This window comes from Solea solea, chromosome 21, assembly GCF_958295425.1.
Source record: "Solea solea chromosome 21, fSolSol10.1, whole genome shotgun sequence".
Lineage (NCBI taxonomy): Eukaryota > Metazoa > Chordata > Actinopteri > Pleuronectiformes > Soleidae > Solea > Solea solea.
In genome coordinates, this window is record NC_081154.1 from 15,105,825 (window position 1) to 15,124,700 (window position 18,876).

Genomic DNA, 18,876 nt, shown 5'->3' on the forward strand with positions numbered 1-18,876 from the left:
CTAGCTATAGCCCCCTAAAAGGTTCCACTTGCATGCATCCCTAACTCACATCGTCATCATGTGGTGGTTTACGTATAGCATCTTATTTTACTTCTCCCTTTCCAGTATCCAACTCAGTGATTTTGATCAATATTGAGCAGATAGTATACATCTATAGAATAGATTATGCAGGAGGTGAGACAAGTACTGACGGACAAAGGCATGGGGGCGTTTTTAAGTAAGAAGGAGGATAATGTGAGTGAAAATAGATGAGTGTTGTGCTGTTGGGACTTGGTTCTTGCTGGGTACAGAGGATAGGATTCCACTGATGTCATCCAGCCAGGAGGTGTTAAAAGCATGGATAAAGGGCTCTGCCACAGAATCAGAGAGGCACACAGGGGTGTTTCTGTTATTTAGTTTACCTTAACTAACAGAAATAGGGTGGGCAGAATAATAGAACCACCTTGTTGAAAAAGTTGTACTTTTTAAGTTGTACTACTTAACAAATATTCTCATAATCCGCTTAACTCCTGATTATGGTCTGAAGTAAACATGTAGTAATATGAACCATAATAATTGAGGAAAATGTTGTTGTTTTTCCGGAACTTAATGATGACAACGTTCTAAAATGGTTTATTTATCCCACAAAGTTTACTGACATAAAGAAGCAAACAAACAGTGTATTCAGATAACGTCTTATTTCATCAAATAAAACATTTAAAACAATTTAGCAATTATCAAAAAACGTTTTTAATTATTTTATTAATCAGTGAGTTATTGATTAACTGAAAGTGTGTCTCCCTTCTTTTTACTTGGTTTAATTGCACTTAATGTCTGGGTTCCTACACAACCATGATTCATATTTGATTTCTTACATAATTATAATAAAATAACATATAATGTTGCTGTATGACATACATTCAGACATGAGAAATGTTTAGAGCCCTCATTGAGGACTCAAATTTTGAAAACACGTGGCATATAAACTTTAACTTATCTGTCTGAGACCAGTGTTGGCATAAGAACATGCATTACATTCAACAACATTATCATTATTACAAACTTACATGCTTAATATTAGAGTTCTTATTACCTGACATACGTTAACTCTGTGCCAACAGGTTGTCTCCTGTCACTGCTGCTTTCCTCTGACGTAATGACGTAAAACGCCAAACATAGTTTCGTTTTCTCGACCTTAAAAGTTTTTTTCAAGGAACGGCAACGCGACAGAAAACCTGTGAAAGAGGAAATAAAAGTGCCTCACCTTCAGCTGCTCTGTCAACTCGACAATCAATAAACAAGAGAGTAAGTAAGTAATAATTAAAATGGCCGCTGGCAAAGTGTTCGTTTAAAGTTTCTCTTAACTTTTTATGCTAATAAGACAAGCTAGCTTGTTTGCGTCGTCAATATGCTTCACTGCTGGTGCACTTAGCCAAGCTGTAGTTAACAGTTTATAATGTTTTAAATTGATGACAACCCCCTGGTAACTGCTGACTCTAGGGGATGTGGGCATGAAGTTATATAAACACTTAACAACAGAGCAGTTGTTTGGAAATCAGTGTAAATCCCTAAAGCTAAAAGAGCAATGTTTGTGCGTGCGCGCGCGCGTGTCTGTATTGAGCGCAGATGGCTGCAGGAGCTGAGAAGGAGACTACACCTGCAGGTGAAGAGGAGGAGGAGGGAGAGCTGACTGGAGATCAGATTGACGCTAAACCTGACCGCAAAGGCAGATTTCTGCTGTTTGGGAGGTGAGGTGACTTTATTTTCTACCTGTGTACTGTTCATGTGCAGAGGTAAACAGTATTCACACAGTCATTCAACAAAGAAGGAAGCTCTCTCACACACAGCAGGTGCCCCAGTCTGCTATAGCACTTATAAAACAGTTATTGGCTGTTTCTCAATACTCAAGTAAGCAAGTATAGTTGAGAAGTACAAACTTGGGAAGTATGATTCAAATGCATACTCGCCAAGTACACAAACTGTCACTGCAATTGGAACAGAGCATACTTTCTTCTTAAATCTTATTTATTTATTTTAATTAAAAAAAGAATATATATGTACTACGAGAGTAGTAATATACTATTAGAATACTATGAGAGTAATAATATAAAGTAATAATATAGTAGGTGCAACAACAACAACAGTAGTAGTAATAGTAATAGTGTAGTAGAAGTAGTAACACAGTAAATGCTGTTAAGATTTAAAATGACCATTATAAGGAGTCAATTGCTATATGAAGGAAAAATAAACAAGCAAACCATGCGATCGACAGTGCACTAGTGCAACGTTAATATCAATCTGAAATTCAAAGTTAAATATGAATAATATACTAACTTTCAGTCAAAACTGCCCAGTGCAAACCCACGAAAAAATCCCCTATAGAGAGAGAGAAGAATCTCTCCATTCTTTCATCTGCAGTAAGGTGTCACATCTTTTCCAAAAGCCATTTTCTGAAAGGGAAAATCAAAAAAGCAAACATTTTGACAGGTCATACAAGGAAAATCACAGGTATATAAAAAATAATAATAATTATAATGATTGCTGAGTTCCATTTAGCTTGCCAGCTCCTGGTCATCCTGTCCTGACTACTTGAATTGAACAGAATCATCATTAATGTGCTGTTCTTTTCGGGCTTCATCATGTCAATATAGCCCTCCGATGCTTCATGTTGCAAATTCCTCTCAGGAAATAACACTCTGTGCCTCCTGTTAGTCACTTAAATGAATACACGCTGTTTTCCATGAACTAGATGTCAGTTTTCTGTGGTTGTTAATTTTACCTTTACATTTTTAAAATGTGTCACACAGCGGTTGTAATGGCTGAAAAAACTGTGCAGTGGTATTAAGCTTTAAAAGACATAAATTTACCGTGTACGCATTCAGAGATATCAGCATTTCCATACAGTGGGTTTCTCGAGTTCTGCTTCACCAAATCAGAACTGTAAATCAATATGAATACATTTACCTGTATTTACCCAAAAAACCTAGTTTTAAATAGTCTGTGATGAGGTAAAAATTAAACTGAACTAAATTTTGAGGTCAGTTGTCAAGTGGCTGCTCAAAATTAGACTGTACCACAGCAGGCGCTAAAAATAATTATTAAATATGATATTGTAAATCCTTCTACAGTGTCTCGTGGCTGACATTGTTTTGCAGAGGCATAAGTTAACCTTTGAGCCACCAGTGACAAACATAGATATGTTGTCACTGGTGTGTGTTGTGTTGCCTCTTGTTAGTCAAGTCTGACTCACAGGGTGGCACTGTGAACCTGTGTAATGGAGGAACATAGAGTGAATCACCCTCTTTTCTGACAGCGATAGTCAAACACAGAGCCCGTGTGCTCCGTTTAGCAGAGAGATTTTTTTACCTCAGCCTGTAAGGATAACAAGATTACTTTTACTAACAAAAACAACTCAACAAAAAACGTATACAAACATGTATTAAAGCAAAGGAATCAGGATAAGATGATTATAAATGATCATTATCTATTAAGTGGTGTGTTTTGCATAGCAATGACAGCTTTATAATAAATATGCGTGCCAAATTTGGCAAGCACATAAAACTAATTTGACTTTATTTGGACCATGGTGCATTTTGTTTTGAAGGTCAGGCCCAACCAGTCACATCTGTGTATTTCCTTAACAGATTAGATAAAGTAAGCCATTATTCATCCTCACGGGATAATTAGGGTCCTGGAATGGTTGCACTTAGGCCAAATCTTCCTTCTCCCCAAGACAAAAGTTCATAAACAAATTATAATCATATCCTCAGTGATATTTATCATGATAAATATCAGATAATGAAAGAGAGGGAGAGAGAGCGAGGTCTGATGCTTAATCAGTGCTGTGTTTGTGTGCAATAATATGTCATTAAAGCAGATTTAATACCGTAGCCTTTATGTTAATATTCTATACAAACACTGATGAACAGCGACAGGTACCTGCTTTTGTCCCCACTACAGCATATATGTATGTGCCTGTGTATGTGTGTGTGTTTTCAACACTTAGCTCCATTTTTAGTTATTCAACTTTAGCAAGATTGTAAGTAACTTATTTACATATTAACCTATTTACATAGTAACATATGTTTTGTGGCTTTTACTTAAAACACTTTACAGAAAACACAAACATTTGCGCATAAAAGTAATTCTATGTGTTATACCTCAAAGAGTGTAAAAATATAGTGATATTAACTGACCATTTTTTACATTGAGTGTAAATAAATTCAGATCACACAATATATTGAATAATCCTTAATTAAAGGTGTTAAGTGAGGTGCACATGAGGCTTGGATTTCCTCAGGTACTGAAAGGTGTAAGTCGTTTGTCACTTACACAGTATGTGTGTCAGTACAGGTGGATTCTGTGCCTGTCAGCAGAGGAGCAACATGTTGCCCTGTCTGACCCCAGGGAGTGATGTACAGGGGTCACGTGTGAATAGGCCTTTAGAAAACGCTGGTGAGGTGGTGAGGCTGCTGACTCAGGGGGCTCACAGTGCACCGCCCCCCCAATCCTCCGCACCACTCCATCACAAGTACAGAGAGCATGTCAGTATCCTAGCACACGGCCCAAAAAAATAGCTGCCAGGTTTGGAGAAACATAATCCTTTGGAGGGAAAAAGACAGGAGATAAACCCAACACATTTCAGATGCAGAGTGGCGTAGCGCTTAATGACGAACCCAGGTAAGAGCCTCAGAACCTCATTGTCTTCCTCTTCACTGTTCCACCTACCTGCTGCTCTTCTGCCTCGCCCAACCCACAGCAGAACAGCTCTTTGCCAGCCCTCACACAATTGTTTGGTTCAATGTGTTGGGACCATTTGGAAGTGGAAGGGGGAGGGGGGGGCTTGAAAAGGTTCTGGATCACATGTTTATTTGAATATGGCTGTGCTGCCTGTGAGTGTGCATCGCTGCTCATAGCTGTGTATTGTTCCCAGGCTTGAGTCATCTGATGACTAGGCTCTTCTGGAACAAGCCTGGATTTTGTGAGCCCACACTGGGCCAGTGTTGGCTTGGCTATCTGGATGGATCTTTCAAAGTATGGAAATATGACAGGTCTGAGAGATTTACCACTTGTGGAAGGTTTCCTCTTGCTCAATCTACATTGATGCGGTGATAATTTTAGATTTTTTTTAAATCGGTGCCACGAAACGAAATATATATACATATTCTAGCCTCTTCTTAAAAGCGATGGTGGATTACTGACTTAATGCCCTATTTGACGATGTACGTACTCACTGGTTTCTGAGTAAGTGTGTCAGACAGTTTTCAGTGTTTGTGTGAGTTTTACTAGTATTTGACATATACTTGTGCTGAAGTAACTATAACTGTGCTTAGAAACATTTAAAATTGTGTGTTTGATATATAGGAATATTTTCTTTGGTACAAGACTTTGCCTTTTACAATAAAGGGTCCATTTACAATTTACCAGTTGTATTTGTGAATTTTAAGCTGTAGAAAATGGATGGATGGATGGACATTCATTCATCTACTATTACTTTTATTTTATTTTTTTCAAGGTGTTTTATGGTCAGTAGTGCCTTTGAATTGGAAGATTGTTGTGCTTGTGATTTGTTATGGTATACTTCAACCTATAACCTAATTTAAAAATGTGCATTACTTTGCATGGGTAACAGGAGTGTTATTGGTGTTTTACACTTCTTAAAAATGCAACCAACTTAACGTTTTGTTTCTCTCTCATTCCACCAGTAAGAAGAATAAGGATGGCAAGTCTCAGGAGCAAGACTACTCTTCTGAAAGCCATCACAGAATTGTTTTACCAACATTCCAGTATAAGATGAACCACCCACGAGTGGGCAAGTGCATTATCATCAACAACAAAAACTTTGACGAAAGGACAGGTAAGCACATCATACAACCCCTTGTGTGTTTCTTCTCAATCCGGTTGCATAAAGTCAGTGTATTCTTAGCAGATCTTTCTCTCAACAGGGATGAACATACGCAACGGCACGGACCGAGACGCGGGCGAGCTGCTCAAATGCTTCAAGACCCTGGGCTTCGATGTCTTCATCTACAACGATCAGACCTGTGAGAAGATGGAATGTCTTCTCAGAGAAGGTGAGTAGAGACAACCACAGTTCCACTGGACGTGTTTTTTTTTTAATCCAGTTTATACACATGTTAACGATGAATTCTTTTGTACCTGGTTCCAGTCAAGTGAAGAAAGTCCTTTTTTGTGATATTACAGCTTTTAGGTTTTTAGAACATGGTTTTCCTTGCAATGGCTTCATGTCTTCATGCAGAATACATGTAGTTGAAAGTGTCCATTAAAAAATATGCAAATAAGCAAATGCACATTTGAAAATTGTGTGCAAGAATACAGGACATGAACCAAGCAATCTTTCTAATCTGTGTCAGGCTTGAATGTATTCGGTATTTCATTTCATTATGAAAGGTACAGTGTGTAAAGCCCTCCCTCCTCCCTCCCAAGTGTGTTAGAAACCTATGTCGCGTTCAGTTAGCATCAAAACTTAAAACGTAGTGGTTAGTGTAATAACAGGGCGGTCCATTTAAGTGATTAAGTATAATTTTTTTATCTTCAGTTTCTGCCAAGTGAATATAATTTCACCTTGAGCATCAACTCATCATTGCTACACACCACCTGTTTTCTATTCTGGTTAAAATGGGGTTGTTTCAGAATGATTCATAGTTGTGTGCTGTTTATTTGTGTTGCCGGTGATGTGTTAAGGCCTTTACTCTCACAGTAGTTACTGACACATCTAGTATGGAACTAAATGTCAAAGCAACCACAGAAAGCCTTTATTAATGCACCAAACACATTGAGTAACATTTCCTCTGTCTCAACATCCGTAAAACGACCAGCCTCAACAATTATGTGATTGCTGATCATTTGAATTTCACCCATACTGCAGTTAACCTCTGTAACTGCTGGCCAGACCTCAATAATTTAAGTTGAAGATATATTAAAAGGCGACCATCAGTAACTCTGGTCACTCCATTCTCACTGGAGGTAATGTTGAAATGTTTGTTTTGAAGTTGTGGAGACAACAAATACTTATTTGCATGGTATCGTCCATATATACACTCATATTTAAGACTCTTAGTCTTAATGAATGGTGCGTGTTTTAATTTAACAGCAAGGTCAGACAACAGGTGGTGCTGTTGTAATAATAATGGTATAAGTGTTAATTACTCCTATGGATCTGTCCTTAAATTGTAAAGCCATATTTACATAGAAACTTATATTAAAACCTTTGTGTACATATATATATATATATTTTTTCTTTTCTATACATATATATATATATATATATATATATATACAGTATATACACATATATTCAGAATCCATGCAGTTGTGCTTTTTTGCTGGTAGTTGTCCAGTCTCTTCTCCTTGTTAGCCAACAATTTGGCTGATAATAACATCTTTCAATATCAAGTCACAGAAATTAAAACCTATTGATTTTTTGCACATACTCACAGTTCTCATTAGACTAATCTGGGCTTATTATTTTTGTGTATATATAATACCTTTATTTTACTTTGAAAAAAATCTAATTTCTAGAAGATATTTTAAAATTTAAATGAGATTGTAATTGATTTTGACCTCAGAGGTCAAACACATGAAAGTGGCTTAAGTCCAAGTAGCCATGTTGAGATGAACTCATTCAGAGAGGTGTGACTGGGCCCGAGCTCAGCTAAGATTTGAGTATTTGTTTGTGTGTGTATGGGTCAGCCTCGGAGGAAGACCATAGTGACAGCTCGTGTTTCGCCTGTATCCTGCTAAGCCACGGCGAGGAGGGCATGATCTACGGCACAGATGGAGCCATGCCCATCAAGACCATGACCTCACTGTTCAGGGGGGACATGTGCAAAAGCTTAGTTGGAAAGCCTAAGCTCTTCTTCATTCAGGTAGGCAGTCCTGAAGACTTTCTTGTACATATTACAATGTGATGATGTGCCAATAATTTTACAGTTGTTATCATGTCACCAACTTTTAACCCAAATGGTCAGTGTTCAGCCTGAATGACAAAGAAATTGTAACTGTAGGAGGTGTAGCTCCCTGTGATTAGAGAAAATGTGTAAATCTCTGCCCACCCCAGCTTTTTAAAAACAGTTAATGTTTCAATTGCTTCACCAGGTCCTCGTTGAGAATTATTCTCAGGATCACAATGAAATGTCATTTCATTTACTTCACCAGGCTTGTCGGGGTTCCGAATTTGATGATGGTATACAGACAGATTCGGGTCCGCCAAATGACACCCTGGAGACGGACGCTAATCCGAGACATAAGATTCCCGTAGAGGCAGATTTCCTCTTTGCCTACTCCACTGTGCCAGGTAAAGCACCGGTGTTTCTCTCTCATGTCTTCGTGGAAGAGATTGATGATTATGAGACAATCATGCTGGCTTTCTTTCAGGGTATTATTCATGGAGAAACCCCGGGCGTGGCTCCTGGTTTGTCCAGGCTCTCTGCAATGTCCTGAACGAGTTTGGCAAGCAGCTGGAGATAATGCAGATTCTGACACGGGTCAACTACATGGTAGCAACCAGCTTTGAGTCCTGGTCCGAAGACCCGCGCTTCAGTGAGAAGAAGCAGATTCCCTGTGTGGTATCTATGCTGACAAAGGAGCTGTATTTCAACTGACTGTACTGTATGACTGACGAGACTGTTTCAGGTACTGGCTAAGCAGTCAACGCATTCAGGGATGAATCAGGCACACATGCATGTGCAGCTGAGCCTGAAATACCAGCACTCCATGAGAAAGAAAAATATTACAGTGGCACTCCACGTTCATGTTCCGATGGTGAAACTTACTCCTCCTCTTCAGCTCATTTTTCAGAATAATGGCGTCGCATTAGAGCTGATCTTTGTAGACAGGCATCGTTAAATATCCATGTTGTTTCACCAGCCTGGAAAATTTGCTGCCAGTTTTTATGGGTTTGGCGAATCATAACTGAATTTGTGTTCCTCCATTTTCCTGCACTTTGAGTGAGTGTTGGAAGGAACTTAACACATAAGCAAAGGCGGGTTCAGTGTTCTGTGAGCAGTCTCTCCAGAAACTGATCATAAACCTGCAAAAATCATATTTTTTAATGCAACAATCCTATATTTATACAGTAGTATATTCCATGACAGGAGCAGTTCACATGCAGCGACGTCTGTGCACATAATTACATTATTTTTGAATGGAGACACATGTCAGACACGCCGTCTGCAACTGACAGCGGCGTGGTTCCAACTCGCATCCATTTCAACATGCATCCGTTGTGACTCACCTGTTTTCCTTTGCACGTCTGCACGACACCAAGATGCAAATATTTTAACTTTTTGGAATCTATCTTTCAACCTCCGTTACTGGGTTAGGAAAGGGTTAACCCAGACACACTGATTTTTTTTCTTCATCTGTACATGCAAAACTTAAAGCAGCACTTGTAATTGATTGTCTTTGTTAGTTTAATGCATTAATTGATTCAGTGGAGCTGCAGCAACCTCAGTCAGGTTAGCAGGTTAGTAAAAGATACCATGAATGACTGAAACCTATGGAATTAGTGTTAGCAAGCGACACTTCATTGAGCAAACAAAAATGAACCAAATACACAAATTGCAGATAAAATATAATATTGTATTTTATTTGCAATTTGTGTATTTTGATTGTGTGGTTCATTTTTGTTTTTGCTCAAATCCATAAAAACAATCCTAACACAAATAACACAAGACGATCCCACAAGAAATGTGATTACAATACCTCAGATTTTAATTTGTTAGCCAGAAAATGGATGACATGGTTTTCACTTATCTGTATTTGACTTGTCATTTGTCCAAAAAAAAAAGAGACAAAAGAAACACACAACACTCCTCTGAACAGAAATGTCTTCCCAAAGACTCAGTGCCTCAGCCTTCCTAGCACAATAGCAGCATGCTGGCATCCTCAGGTTCTTCAGTGTCCTATATAGTGGGTTTAATGTCATGTTAAAGAATTTCACATGCTAGGAAGGTGTGTTATTTTTGCTGTGTTGTGATTTGTCCTCTTAAGTTTTTGGGTCATGTTTTGACTTCATAGTCCAAACCCATGAAAGCAAGGCTTTTCCTCAGCATGATGTTTGAAGACCTGCTTGTTGTTCAGGCCCAAGACGTTGGATGATCAAAATGACGCTCCTTCAGTAACGACACAAATCCACAAAAAAAAACCTAGACATTCCTGATTTATTACACGCTGCAGGACTTTTTACACTCATTACATTATTATCTAAGGGTTAAGCTGGACTCATTTCACTGTATATTAGTGTTTTACATTGTGTCATAACATACTCCACACAGCAGTTAAAGGCAATAAGACATGTTTTAGCTATTTTTTATTTTAAAATTTAGTTTTTGCTGTTAAGTGAAACAAACCCAATTCACAAAAAGAGGCTTTTATATATTATCTTTAAGCACATTGTGCACTTTGCGAAGCTGTTGAAACCCATATTGAACGATTTAGTTGATGTAAAATTGAATTATATGATAAAATACATACATATATATATATATATATATTTATATATACATACATACATTATTTTTCACCCTTGAAAAAATAGGAAACATTTACTGCTGGTCATTGCCACAAAGCTCAGTTTGTTTATGTGAATACACTTAATGTCTGTCATTCACAGAGGCAGCTATCACTGATGGTGTACACACACAATTTACAAGTCCACAATACACACACTCACTGTTCAGTCGCTGTAATGTTTTTTCTTCATTATTCCCATGACTGCATGTGTCAGTGATTTAGGGGAGAGGGTTTAGGTGTAGCTTTCATTTATGATCTAATTTTCTCCCTTTTTTCTTGCTTTGTAATTTCCTTTTTTTAATCAGAGTTTTTATTATTATTATTATGACAGTACCACTTGTATAATACTTAAAGGGGCCAGGAGTGTGCTAGGAGTGGTTTTTTTTGTCCAACACAGCCACTGCTCTGTGTTTGCTCCTCTTGTTTTGCAATGGAATTGAAAGAGAGAGAGAGAGAAAAAAGTTTTTTCTGGTATTAAATGCTGTTGTCCTCAGGAATATATTTGGGAAAAAAATATGAATGAATTACACTGAAATTATAATCTGGCCCAATATTTTATTTTGGGGCGATGACTTTTAAAGAACTTCAAAACATTGGGATGCTTATGTACATTTTGTTGTATTAAAAAGAATTTATTATGTTACGATTGTTGTGTCATTTTTCTTCCACGTCTGTAAATGGAGACAATGTGATTTTATTCAATAGCAATATAATACAAGTGACATGTATATATTGGTGCAACATGGTGATTGCTTTAATTGTTTTATGTTAGATTTGTGACCCAGGAGAAAATTAATCAATCTTAAGATCTACAGCATTTGACATCATGATTTATTCTTTGTATTTTCCACACTGAAAAGATAGTGTCAAAGGAAGATGAGAAATGAAATGTCAAGTGTGTAGAACAGTGGTGGGCAAGATTTGGTTCCAGAGGGCCATGCTGACATAAATGAAGCAAGAGGAAGGTCACAAAAAGGTTATAAAGAATTAATCATCATCATCATCATCATCAAACTCAACTTATGCAACATCTTAAGATAATGGCATGTAACCTCACTGTTACATTTCAAGGACGAGGGCCAAATGAAACTAGTCAGCGGGCCAAATCTGGCCCTGGGGCAACACACACACGGTATCAACAGCTGTTGAATGCAATATTTATGACTATGTTTTCATTCTAAGCCTGAAAATAAAAACATTAAAAAGAAATCTAGATATATTTAGATATCTAAATAGTGTTCTAAGTTTTTTTTTTTAAAACACAAAGCCATTAAACTGGGTAACTTGTTTACAGCAAATGATTTTACAAACCTGGAAGGTTAAAAAATAAAATAAAAGTGACACTGGTTTGGTGTAATCAATACAACTGTAATTAATTAATTAAATCAATTATAGTGAAGCACAAGCTCCTCTGAAGTGATGGTGGGAAGGCTGTAATTACAAATCTGCAAAAGCATTTTAGCTGAGTCATGTTTGGGCTGTTTATTTCCTCTTTTTGGGAGAACAGTATTTGTGACACAGGTGGAGAATTATGACTCAGCACAAATGTGTTGTTAACAGATTCATGCGTTCATAAATGTTCAAAAATGAAAAGTATCGGAATAATATCGGTATCGGTAGATACTCAAGTTTTTGATATCGGTATCAGACTCAAAAAATCCTTACTATACACTTAAATTTGTCTTTTTTATACAATGTGTGTGATTTTTAAACATTATTTTATTCTCTTATTAGTTGGTGCAATTTTTATATTTCTATTTTGCTTATATATAATTTGTAGGTTATTCTTGTCTTTACTGACAGGTCAACTTATACTAATTGTTGATTTTAGTATTGTCATAGGAATAAAGAATTTGACTGAAAATGGTTTAAATACATAAAAAAAATGACTTGTACTTTTTATAGATAGAGTTACTGGAAGTGAACAACATAATCTGCTGATTGTAATCTCGAGACAAAAATAAATTCTTCAGATCTGATACGACGTCACGTTAAGAATGTCAGATCTGTGCTCCTCAGGCATTTCTGAGGTCATCTCAGAGAACAGTGGCAGATCGAGAAGCAGCACAGATCTTTAGGGAGTTCCAGTTTGTGTCATCGTTGTGGTGACCGGGACACAACGCTAGGTGTAAGGGGTCAGTGAAAGTCCCGGCACAGAAGCAGTGGAGGAGGGTCATGGTATCAGCTCCTAAGAAACACACCAGTCCTCCCGGGAAGCTGCAGCACACTCCAATTCGAGTGAACCTTTTTCCCGCCAGCAGTGGAAGCTCATGCTGGACACCACCATGCCACGCAGTGTAGTTTCCATTAAAGTACTCCACACACCAAGACTCCTTCCCTCGGCCCAACCAGCAGTCCTCCTCGCGGCCCTGGCGTGGGATGCTGGGGTAGGTGAGTCCCAGCTCCCAGTAGGTCTTCCCACCAACCTCCACCTCCCAGTAGAGGCGACCCTCGCTGAAGCCTTGCTGGCTGATGACGTTCAGGGTGTTGTCAAAGCGGGAGGAAGTCTCAGGGACGTCCTGCCACGCGTCCGTGTAGGTGGCTGCGTCGCCTTTGGGAGAGATGATCAGCTTTGGGTGAGCGGTGTCGGCGTCAAGGACGACGTCTGCAGCATCTGTGTCACAGGCGTTTGGGAAGTTGAGTGAGTTTGAGTCTGACTCTGAAACCGTGAATACATGATACCGTCCTACTATCCTTCTGATCCACTACCTGATGTTAGCTTTGAATAGGCAAATAACCCATTTGTTCCGTTGCTAAGAATGAAGAACTCATTTACTCAACACGTCCTCATTGTGAAGTCACAAAGAAATTCGAGCCATTTTAGGCCAGAGTTAGAGACTCACTATGTGGACCCTAATTTGACGTCCACAAGCACCCTGACATTTGTTGACCACACGGACAGCACACTGTCCTGTCAATATGGTGGTGTGTGCTTGTTTTGGTCAATGTATACAATAAGCTGGACTGGTGTCCACACCTGTACAACCTATCGCTTCATGAATACATGGACTCACAAATGGGGGCAAACTCCTGGCGAGAAATAAGCAGCTTGTTTCTGGTGGACCCTCATTTCAGAATGAAATATGAACACTGTTGCCACGTTCATGCAAATGGAAATGCATAGAGCTCTACTGGTGTCTCACAGGTGCTCATGGACGAGAAAAAATGTGGAAAAGAGGAGCATAATAGTACAGGTCCAGGAACTCAAAATGGTCTGGAAAAATTAAAGGCTTTTCATTTTCAAAAACACCTACATGTATCAGCTTGCAGGTTGTAGTCAAGTCAATTTAAAAAAAAAAATAAAAAAAATATTGTTATGTTAGGTTCGGATATCTGTTCAAACCTGGTGGGAATTTCAAACTCAAACCTTAAAAAAACCTGTTTGAATTCAAAAATATACAGCCTAGAAACACATCAGACTATCTGAGGTAGTTACTGCATGGTCCAGCAGAGGGTGCTGTCCATATGCATTTTGAATGCCCTTTTTGCAATTTGGAAACGTATTATGTTGATTTTCTGTCACAATGAAGGGAAAAAAAGCTAAACCATCCCCATGAGCTGATAATCACCACAACAAAGCATCTGAAAATCAGTTTGCATGTCATGTAATGTCATAATGTAATATTCATTATTGACAGGCTTAGTGGACAGGGGACATTGGAACTATAAATTGGCCCCTGAGGAGGTTTCACACTCTGGTTTCTTTGCAGTTTTATATACAAATTCAACAATGCATTTATATATTACACAGTTGTTGCTGTGGTCTAATGTAATCAGTCATTCTGGGGGACTCTCTGTCTTTTTCTCAGCTTTGGGCCCACGTGCTATTGCTCGCTGTGTCTGTCCTGTTGCAACAACTCTGAGTTTGACGTGCTTGGAGTGGGACCATCCACCTGTCCGGCTCTGGGTCAACTCACAGCTCTTAAACAGTCGCTTGGTGATAGGGACCTGGGATCTGATGAACAGCAGCAGGTTGACAGTAAAACTCAGCAGCTGCTCATTCTTGAACTCGTCCAGCTGGATCAGGTCAGGGTCGGTCAACTTCAGAGTTCCACAAATTCTGGACACAAACAAACAAAACAAAAAAACATGCACTTCTTCCAAAGGTCAGTTGACACATAATGATGATTGTGTAGTAATAAAACATAGAAATAAATATATAACCTATGACCAGGTGTCCTCCAGATTTAACAAGGAAGTGTCGGACATTAAAAATTAAAGGTTTATTTTACGGTTTGGTGAGAAAGGTATCCGGTAAACAAAGTCACTCCATTGTTGCTGATGGTATTCCCCGCTTGTAAACAGTCATTTGGTATGTTTGGTATCCACTGATCACTGAGCTACCTGTTTTATGAGTCACACACACATAAAACTTTAAATGTGTGTGTGTGTTTATCTTTGATATGCACCACATCAGCATACCTTTCTTCTTTTTCAGCATCCTGGAAGAAAAACAACAAAGCACAGGTGCTCAGTTTCATGCTTTTAGAAGTCTCATATCCCCCAGATGTTGGATGAAATCTCAACACATCCATCCTCCACATGTTTACCTCAGTATCAATTCCTTGTGCCTCCTTTGCTATGTGGGCACTGAGGTTGTCCAGTCGTTGGCTCAGGTCCTGGCTGAGGTGGTAACAGTCCTCTATCTTCTCCTCCACTAACCTCTCCACGGCCTTGTGCTCTGCGTCCAGCTGGGTCAGCGTGATGCGAAGGTCCTCGTCCAAAACCCGCTTCATGTCCTCATACTTTTTTAGGATTTTCTCCTTCACTGCACTGCTCTTTTTCTAAGGTGAGAAAGTGTACTATTAACACAGGTAATACTGCCATAATACAGCTATAGTGTACTATACAGTATATACAGGTAATACTGCAATGATATAAAGCTATAGTGTACTATATATACAGGTACTGCAATAATAAAGCTATAATGTACTATATATGCAGGTCATACTGCAATAATAAAGCTATAATGTACTATATATGCAGGTCATACTGCAATAATAAAGCTATAGTGTACTATATATACAGTTCATACTGCAATAATAAAGCTATAGTGTACTATATATACAGGTCATACTGCAATAATAACGCTATAGTGTACTACAGTATATATACAGGTCATACTGCAATAATAAAGCTATAGTGTACTACAGTATATATACAGGTCATACTGCAATAATAAACCTATAGTGTACTATATATACAGGTCATACTGCAATAATACAGCTATAGTGTACTATATATACAGGTCATACTGCAATAATGCAGCTATAGTGTACTATATATACAGGTCATACTGCAATAATAACGCTATAGTGTACTATATATACAGGTCATACTGCAATAATAAAGCTTTAGTGTACTACAGTATATATACAGGTCATACTGCAATAATACAGCTATAGTGTACTACAGTATATATACAGGTCATACTGCAATAATACAGCTATAGTGTACTACAGTATATATACAGGTCATACTGCAATAATAAAGCTATAGTGTACTACAGTATATATACAGGTCATACTGCAATAATACAGCTATAGTGTACTATATATACAGGTCATACTGCAACAATAAAGCTATAGTGTACTATATATACAGGTCATACTGCAATAATAAAGCTATAGTGTACTACAGTATATATACAGGTCATACTGCAATAATAAAGCTATAGTGTACTACAGTATATATACAGGTCATACTGCAATAATAAAGCTATAGTGTACTATATATACAGGTCATACTGCAATAATACAGCTATAGTGTACTATATATACAGGTCATACTGCAATAATACAGCTATAGTGTACATAGGTAAAACTGCAATAATAAAGCTATAATGTACTATATACACAGGTAATACTGCAATAACAAAGCTAGAATGTACTATATACACAAGTAATACTGCAACAATAAAGCTATAGTGTACATATGTATGGGTAATACTGCAATAATAAAGCTATAAAAACATGTCTGAATTGCAGTTGAGTTATTTACTCGATCACTTCACTTATCGTCTCAATTCTTTCATTAATTCATCGATTAATCAAACACTTTGGAGTTTTTCCTTAAGTCTAACACAATCAATCACACTTTTTCTATATAGTTCTTTTCATATAAACCAGTGTAAGTCAAAGTGGTTCACGGGATAAAACAATCCCGCCTATCAACGGTGTGTGCACCTACGAACAACTATTCGGGCAAAGGTAACAAGGAAATGGCATCATTAATCTCAGCCATGAGGAAACACCGAAGGTGAAAAACACTATCGAATGAACAGAAAACTGCAGGAAAAGAAGACGGGGAAAAATAAACAGATAAAAAAACGTATTACGGTAAATAAGTAAAACTAAAAAGAGGTGTGCTAGCTTGAGCACCATTTAAGAAAAGCTGTATGACGACAATCAAAGTATAGCGGAGATTTAAATGACAAACTAAAATGTAGAAAAAAGGAGGCAGAAAAGTGAAAATACATCAAATAGTTATAATCTGAATAAATGATGGAAGAAAATAACATAATACAACAAAGGTTTATATAAACTGGCACGGAAATTACAGTTAACATAAATCCAGAAATGAATTTGCCTGATTCAATTTAACATATAAGTAGAACATGTTTTGATATTTTACTATGGATACAAGATATTAATAATAGTTGAAGATTTTCTAGCTAGCTATTGAGCACTAGAGGACACAGTGTATGTCAGTTTACATAAGCAACATTTTGAATATGTAAGAAGGATTTTTTAAGCATTTTTAAAACAGCATAAAGACAATTATGTGAACAAAATTAAGAGTTACACAACAGTAATGGACAATGTGGACAGTGATTCATGTTCTATTTTAAACCCCCCAAAGAATTCAAACCCTGCTCTCCAGTGTGAACTGGATTGTACATGATCTCTGAATAATGATTGTGTAAAGTCACAAACTCCACCATGTGGTCTCACTTTTTCAGGTGTTATAACAGAAATTGGTGAGATATTACCAACTAATGCCATATCCCAGAAATACTGTATAATATAACATCATAATACTCACAGTTATCTCCACCTGTTTGGCTGCCAGCTTCTTCATCCTGTAGTTGATGACATCTCTCTGTCGCTGCAGGTGCTGCTGGTGCTGTTGTTGGGGTCTGAGCACATTTTCCTTTGGAATAAAAACAGGCTGGAAAATCAAGGGTAAAGTTTCAGGGTCCTCACGTACAAATGAAGTCAAATTTCCAAACAAAAGTGCTTACTACATTGTTGACAGTCCCTCCTACCTTACTATTCATTTTCTCTGGACAGAATAAGCACAGATAATAATCCACTGACCAGTGAGAGTGTGACCGCCCTGCCACAGATACGAGGGTTCTGTCACGAGGGAGGAGGAGGAGGGGGAGGGGTGCAGGGTAAATGTCTGCTGCTCTGTCCTCCACTGTCCACTGTCAACTCTGAAGACACAGTGAAGGACACCGATGACCTGACAGCTCAAGTGTTATTTTATGTCCTGCTATTGAAAAGCCCATGGAGGTGTATGTAAACCCACACATATTAGGTGTATACACCAATGTGACAAGAATCCATTTATTTTTCCAATTCAAACCATTGTCTTTTAACTGCTGTCATTGCAAGTGCTCTATGGTTTTTTGTTTTTGAGCAGCATGCCAGTCTTTTAGTAACAGTTCTCATAAAATACACACAAAATAACAGAGATTCACAGTCTATACTAAGATATAATCAGATGTTAACTAAGGCAGTGTTTCCCAACCCTGGTCCTCAGGGAACACTACCTGGCTCCAGCACACCTGATTCAAATGAACAGCTCGTTATCAGGCTTCTGCAGAGCTTGATAACGAGCTGATTATTTGAATCAGGTGTGCTGGAGGACCAGGGTTGGGAAACACTCATCTAAGGTATGATATGCTAAGATATTAAAAAAGAAATTGTTATACAGTATATTAACATGTTATTATATTATTGCACAGTGGTTATGGCACAGTAGTACTTTTTTTTGTAAATTTAGAAATAAAATAAAACAATTTACATGCTTTTATTGAATCTATTGCAATAGTGTGTTGCCTAGATCATTAAGCAATTGATCGCCACTTTGTGTCATTTTTAGCCTTCTCTTTTATTTTAGTTTCATTCTCTATTTCTGTTTTCTGACTTTTGCTGATTTAATGACATGCATTTTTTCCGTTATAAAATTCATTTTGAAATAATGCTCCATTAATGAAGTTAAAGTATTATTTTTAATCGCGGTGTTTGGCCACCGTATTTTAGAAGTAGAGATACAGAGATACAGACACTCGCTATCACTAAAACATGTCATGACATGCCATGGCAGCAGCAACAGAGCATGATTAGCCACTGA

At 37.8% G+C, this 18,876-nt stretch overlaps 2 protein-coding genes across 5 annotated transcripts; one reads left to right on the forward strand and one right to left on the reverse strand.

Annotated features, from left to right (window-relative positions):
• Window positions 1–1,123: 1,123 nt before the first annotated feature.
• Window positions 1,124–11,158, forward strand: casp7 (caspase 7, apoptosis-related cysteine peptidase). 4 transcript variants are annotated; one of them, XM_058620948.1, is made up of 7 exons: window positions 1,124–1,288; window positions 1,606–1,727; window positions 5,685–5,836; window positions 5,925–6,053; window positions 7,693–7,868; window positions 8,158–8,296; window positions 8,377–11,158. In XM_058620948.1, exons 2-7 carry the CDS (start codon window positions 1,606–1,608, stop codon window positions 8,601–8,603), a joined length of 945 nt encoding a protein of 314 aa, XP_058476931.1. In that variant the 5' UTR covers window positions 1,124–1,288; the 3' UTR covers window positions 8,604–11,158. The 4 variants fall into 4 exon arrangements, with proteins under 4 accessions (XP_058476931.1, XP_058476930.1, XP_058476932.1 ...); XM_058620947.1 differs by having other exon boundaries at window positions 1,125–1,284; XM_058620949.1 differs by lacking the exons at window positions 1,124–1,288; window positions 1,606–1,727 and adding an exon at window positions 4,831–5,030.
• si:ch211-28p3.4 (tripartite motif-containing protein 16-like protein) lies at window positions 11,088–17,850 on the reverse strand. The gene is made up of 6 exons (XM_058620951.1): window positions 17,783–17,850; window positions 17,560–17,685; window positions 15,066–15,299; window positions 14,938–14,957; window positions 14,433–14,575; window positions 11,088–13,129 (listed from the first exon to the last, which is right to left on the reverse strand). Exons 1-6 carry the CDS (start codon window positions 17,792–17,794, stop codon window positions 12,552–12,554), a joined length of 1,113 nt encoding a protein of 370 aa, XP_058476934.1. The 5' UTR covers window positions 17,795–17,850; the 3' UTR covers window positions 11,088–12,551.
• Between the last annotated feature and the right edge of the window lie 1,026 nt (window positions 17,851–18,876).